At 37.3% G+C, this 6,372-nt stretch overlaps 1 protein-coding gene across 2 annotated transcripts in view; it reads right to left on the bottom strand.

Annotated features, from left to right (window-relative positions):
• The window catches only part of LOC112153201 (ankyrin repeat and BTB/POZ domain-containing protein BTBD11-A), a 222,565-nt gene that overhangs the window by 65,296 nt on the left and 150,897 nt on the right, over positions 1-6,372 (bottom strand). For both annotated transcript variants that reach the window (XM_024283199.2, XM_024283208.2), the window contains exon 2: positions 1,754-1,903. In XM_024283199.2, the coding sequence (XP_024138967.1) occupies positions 1,754-1,903 (150 nt within the window). The remainder of the gene's footprint in view (positions 1-1,753; positions 1,904-6,372) is intronic.

The raw sequence follows: 6,372 nt of genomic DNA, 5'->3' as shown, positions 1-6,372 counted from the left end.
ACGTTGTCTTTACCGTTTGATTCCTGTACACAACTCCATTTGTTTTCTATAAGAAATCCCTTTTGTCCTCCACACCAGAGTTTGTATTTACATATGATCTACAGCAGTGTTTCCCAACCCTGGTCCTCAAGGCACACTGTCCGGCATTTCTTTGATCCAACCCTGCTCAAACACACCTGCCTTTGATGACTGTCATCATCAAGCTTCTGCTGAGCCTGATGATGAGCTGAATCAGGTGTGCATAAGCAGGGCAACATGGAAAACATGCAGGACAGTGTGCCCCGAGGACCAGGGTTGGGAAACACTGATCTACAGAACAACCAAACTAAATATTTATTAGGATCTTATTTCCTGATTTTTAACTGCCTTGTTGCTGTTCTTTAATTCTGATCTAATGTCATCCAGTTACTCCGTATGTTCTTGTGCTACCCTGTCTAGGGACTATAGATGGACATTAGGATTATTACTATAATCCAGCAATTATACATCTACCAATTTCTAGATAAATGTGGATCAGTGTGCATTGTCCCTATCAAATAATTTGATTATTAAATAAACACAAGTGCTCCATTTAAGAAAACCCAATAGAGTTCGTCTGAATTCACACAAGAGATGTTTACTAATAATACAAAAAGCACCAACAAATCTGAATTTAATGACATTGATAATGCTTGTTCATGTTATATTTTCTCTGTAATTGTAGTGTCTACACATAGATGGCGCACTACAAATACTTTGTCTTTTGTGTTGGTGCATAAAGCAACGATTTTGTTGTTTTTCTGACGTTCACGAGTGTTTTCCGCACGCAAATTCACCATGTCGCTGAGGGACATCAGCCCCTTGGTGCAGTAAAATGAGAACAAAAGTCACAGTTTTGAAATAAAAATTCAAAAATGCTTGATTTTCAACCAAAACTAAAGCCTGTTTTTGTCTGGATTCCAATATTTTTTTCTAAAAGCATCTCGAGCCCTTCTATTACATTTTAGAACACTTGGTGGCCCACGAGTCAAAGAATGTACACATCCCTGCCTTAGAAAATGCAACAGTTTGATAAAAATACATAATAGGCAATACCAGTTATAGTTCCTCTGAATGGTCCAGTCCCAGTTTTAAATGGATTATCAACACATTTATCAGACTATTTCATAAGAGAAAATAAAACCACAATCCACAAATGTGCTTTTATCATTGACTGTACATGAGAACTGGACTGAATGACTCCTCCCCCTTAACATTTCCACCAGGATGAAGCCAAAATCCCAAAGACTTCTATTCTTATCGTCAGGATAAACATTTTTTTTGAATAATTCTCATTTTACGATTTAATTTTAAAAATGGCCAATCAAATGCCTCAATTTCAATTTCCCAATTTGAAGTGGTAGGGGGGTGGACTTCCAACAAACTCACATCTGATTGGCTTGGAACCGACTCAGACTAATCACTGCTTACTAACACAATGCCGTCCATAAATGGCGACTGAATTATCTTCATTCGGTTGGAGCCAGAAGTCCAGTTTTATTTACAGTCGATGGCCTGTATGTCTGTCTACTGCAACTGTTTTTTTCTCCTCTATTTGTGGTGAAATGCTAGAGATCAACTTAACCAGAGATAATCGGGTCATCAAGTTGTGATGAATTTCTTGACAGATTTGTCATAATTGGAGGTTTGATGCAAAACATTCAGGAGTTTCTCACATTCAGATCTGCTCCACACCTTCATAACTGGTGACAGACGTATGAAACTCGACACTCACTGAGTTCTGCGATGCTGCCCACCCGGGTAGCGAGCAGCGACTGCTCCAGGGTCCGGAGCTCAGCCTGGGTGTATCCGTGACTCTCGCCGCCCCTCCCCGAGCGCTGCTGGTCCCGGTGAAGGTTCAAACTCTCCGGCAGGCTCAGCACTCCTGGAAGCAGCACAGAAGATAAAACAGCTCGAGTTATTCATGATCCTCTGAGTTTTATCTCCCTTTATCCTCCTGACTAACAAAGAAAAAACTTTTTGTCCTGTCAAAATGTTTTTAAATCCATCAATTCCCAGTTCCCCTCCACGTTTGGCTTCATTGGAAATTTCCTCTGTAGAACATTTTCTAAATACCATTTCTAGTTTAATTTTGTGCAGGAAATGTGAAAAAGCTTCATAAAACTTTGACAAAAATAAACTGTGACAAGCTAAAGATTAGAAAATAATCTCCCATGCTTGTGAGTGTAAACCCAACATTTTTGGTCACATTTTATAATTTTATCAAAAAATTCTCCAACATTTTATAGCTTTTACTTAAGAAGTCACTAACTGTTAGAGTCTTGAATTCATTAATTTTCTCTATACTTGTCTCCATCTTCAGAAAAATGCCACAGAAACATAAAAAACACCAAAAACACATTTTTATCAGAGTGCTGTTGTAGGTCAGACCAGAACATGACGCCAGTGTGATAAAGCTCAGAGCAAATATTAGCTGCATTTTAAAACAGGATTGTCAGACATTTATTGAGAAAATATTTGTCGTCAAAATGAACAACTACTAAACTAAAATCCTCTGTATGTCGTAAAGGATAGAGCTGAGATTGTGAGGTACATTTGCAGATGTAAAGATTGAAAGTGAAAGCATGACTGTGTATTTTCGCTTTACGTAAATGGTTTTGATCTCAGGTGTTTTCTTGTCTCTCCTGTAAGTAGATTATGTTGGAGGACAGGGATTAATCCATTTAGCCGCTGTTATTGCAGCCGGCCTTTGTTTGGTCTGCAGAGAATCGTTTGTGACAGATTGGATATTGAGTTTTTTTTGTTTGTTTTTTTGAAATGAGGAAATGGAAAGCAACACCCCATGAAGCAGCAGTCCAAATGAAACAGGTGGTTGGAGGGTTTTTTCAGGAGAATGTCACATTAAACTGAAAGAACTTCATTGTCTTTTTCTGATTGTGACGCAGTAAAAACAAAGACTGTTTATTTTAAATCTGTTTTTCCTGTGCAGAAAAAAAAAAAGGACAAGGATCCCGTTAGAGAGTCCTCCCACGGTTCTATTCCTTAAACGTCCCGCCCAAAAATTCTGGTATTCCCCAGACGGACTCTAACTCTCCTCTCTTCCCACAGCTTTTCCTGGGCCTTTTCTTCAAGGTTCCAATAATTCCTTTAACAGCTTTTTCCATTGCAGTCTGACCACTGAGAGCTTTCCACAGATATTAGGGTGTGCCTGAAATACATTCCTGAACAGAAATATGGAATAGTAAATTAGGAATTGAATAGTTTCAGCCAAAAAAACGACAATAAATTTCTCTTAATGGAAAATAAAGTGATGTATTTTTCAACTTTTTACCACTTTTAACTTAATATTTCTTGTTCAGGTGATCTAAATAAAGTATAACTTCTTTAACTCACATCCTTATCTTTAAAAATGTGATGCAAAATTTTGGAAAAAAAAATCCTATGAAACACTGGCTGTCTGTGTTGTAAGAAACGCTCCGTTGTGCGGTGGCATACACCAAAGAACATTCTGGTGAGGAATTTGCTCATTTTGGGATGATCCTGAATGTATCCAAGAATGGTGCAAGCAGACGGGGATATTGGGAGGAGTTTTGAAATGCAAAGGACTAATAAAAAAACTTGGTCGAAAATAAAATTTAAAAAATGTTTGTCAGGCCCCAATTCCTCTGAAAAAGCCTATAATGGTCTGTACTGTTCATCATTAATGCTCTTCAATGTGACAACGAAAAAAATTCAAGAAATCCCTTTGTATGTGGTCAATAGGGCTGCCACGATTAGTCGACTAGTCAACGACTAATTTAACAGTCGATTAGTCGTTACTTTATATTATATGGAGTCGGAGTGTAGTAAAGTTGAAAATTATAATGACATTATGATAGCTTTTTTGGCTATTTTTGGCATTTATTAAGGATTTTTAGGCTAATTTGGAGTTTAGCTAATATTTCAACTGCATGCTAGCTATTTCGGCAAATTTAGGATTTTTCAAGTTTTTTTAGGCTAATTTGGAGTTTAGCTAATATTTCAGCTACAAACTAGATATTTTGGCTAATTTAGGCTTTTTTCAGTTTTTTAGGCTAATTTGGCATTTAACTAATATTTTAGCTGTCTATCAGCTTTACGGTTTTCTGCTATCAACGTCAGCGTTTTTAGCTACCAGCATTAGCATCTTAGCATCCAATTTCAGCTTACAGCATTCACAATAGCATCACAGGTAATGCTATATATCTAGTTTCTAGTTAGTTTAAAGCTAATGATCGTTAAGATGTGTGCTTTACATCCAATTTGCGCATGTCCTGATTAGTCGACCAATTTGCAATAAATAATCGGTAATTAGTCGACTATTAAAATAATCGTTTGTGGCAGCACCAGTGGTCAATAACTAAAGCTCACCTCAACAGTACTATAACCCTGGTTGGGTAGAAGTCAAATGTTTCCTGTAGATCTTCATTGGGTTTGCACACCGATTGGAAATGTCAAAATCTGATACAACAGGAAATGTGTTTTTGTTTTTAAGTTTTCTGTCTTTTGCATCTTTACGATTCCAGTCCTGGAGTTTTTTTCAGAAGAAAAGGCAAATCTAAACAGTAAGAAGGATTTTTTTTCTTTTTGGCTTTTAAAAAGAAACCAGTTGGACAACTTTTATCCGCTTTCCCACAGTGAAGAAGAGAAATCTTCTGCTGTCTGACCTCTGATCATCAAAGACATTTAATGGCTTTTTCATGGCTGGACGTTTTTCTGCTTTTATTTATCTTTTCTTGTGAAAGCTAAGTTACAAAAATTCCCAGATATTTCTTCCGTCTTTGGACAAAATCGACTCATTTTTTCTGTTTTTTTCTCTCCCTTCACATCGGGTCTAAAATCATATGCTAACATTATTTAGGGGTGCCGGGGAGTCCTTTTGCTGAATTATTCATTTGGCCAGATCAAGACATGCAAGCATCCTGCAGCTCTCTCTGTCCTCTCTTCCCACTGCGTCTCCATGCTATCTCCTACTAACATTCGGCTTTTGCATAAAAAAGGTAAAAATATTTGATTGAGTCTGTGTGGCTCCTTGAAGACATGTTCAAATAAAGATGAAAGAGGGGAAAGGAGAACCTCCGATTAAAAAACAACAAGGATTTTAAGTAACTTCTCATTTCAGTTCTGTCATTCTCTGACCTCTATGGCGACCGGAAGAGCTCGGTGATGTATTTACCAATATCCTTCTCACGAGACGGTCTCATGTTAGATAGAGACATCTGACCTGCATTTTCTATTCCCTTCATACCTGCTGCTGTCAAGCAAATGTAAATGTGGAATGGGTCACGGGGACAGAAGCACTCACATCTCCTACTCAGAGTCATTTCTGCAGAAGCTGCTCACCCAATCTGGCTTAAATAATGGAGATAAAATGAAAAAACACATTTGTTTGTAAAGCATTAAATGAAATAGTAAATCCAAAAAGACTACGAATACGTCTGAACTCAATCTTTTGATCATTTCTAAGACTTTTGTATCTCAATAAATTGCAGCTTTTCAATTATTTTCTTTGATAGTTAGACATTGGGACTGAATGGAGACAAAATTCAGATGAAAACTCAGTTTAAATGGATTCAGGGGTTTGCTAACATGTTGTTGACCAATTTTTCTTTTATTACGTTGTATTTAAGCTTTACGTTTAATTTTTAAATTTGACACAAACCCAGAATTACAAAATGATGCAGTTTCTCAAATGACCACTAGGGGCTGGTTCAGAAGGTTGACATCTCTCATTGGCTCTCATGTGGAAAAGTCTATTTTAAACCTAAAGTTATAGTCTTTACAACCTATTTAGCATTTTTTTCCTGCTAACTATTGGAACCCAACAAAATTAAAAAACTTTATTTTACACCTTCGTCCCTACTGTCCGAATGACTAGATATGGTTTACGGACAAACCTGTGCAAGTCATGTAGGTGGCCCACAGGAAATAGCAAGGTCATAGACCACTTGGTGATCTGGTTGAGAGAAAATGCAACAGGTTGTAGCCATTGACTGTATATCAATGGACTGGGCAACCCCTCCCTTCTCGTGTTCCAAACAGGAAGTATGTGCTGGTTGCAAGAAGGCCAAAGTCCCATAGACTTCCATTGAGAAACAGTCATTTTATGTCAGAATAACCATTGATACATTCTTCTTCAGATCTTCTTTTATGAATAAAATAGAAATAAACTTGCATTGATAAACTTGCATTTATCGAAGAAAAGTTTTTACACTTGGAGGGGATGGTTTTTGAGACCGATTTAGCAAAACTGCAATGGAAACAGTTTTTTTTAAATTAAATGATCCACGGGACCAACAACCACATACTGTGCCACAAGAGTTCTCGCAGCCTCACACAGCATCAAACGGACATCAAAATGTAAAAAAAAATTGA

Source organism: Oryzias melastigma, linkage group LG23 (genome assembly GCF_002922805.2).
Source record: "Oryzias melastigma strain HK-1 linkage group LG23, ASM292280v2, whole genome shotgun sequence".
Classification (NCBI taxonomy): Eukaryota; Metazoa; Chordata; class Actinopteri; order Beloniformes; family Adrianichthyidae; genus Oryzias; species Oryzias melastigma.
The sequence above is the reverse complement of the archived record's forward strand: the minus strand, read 5'-3'. Positions and strand labels throughout refer to the sequence as shown.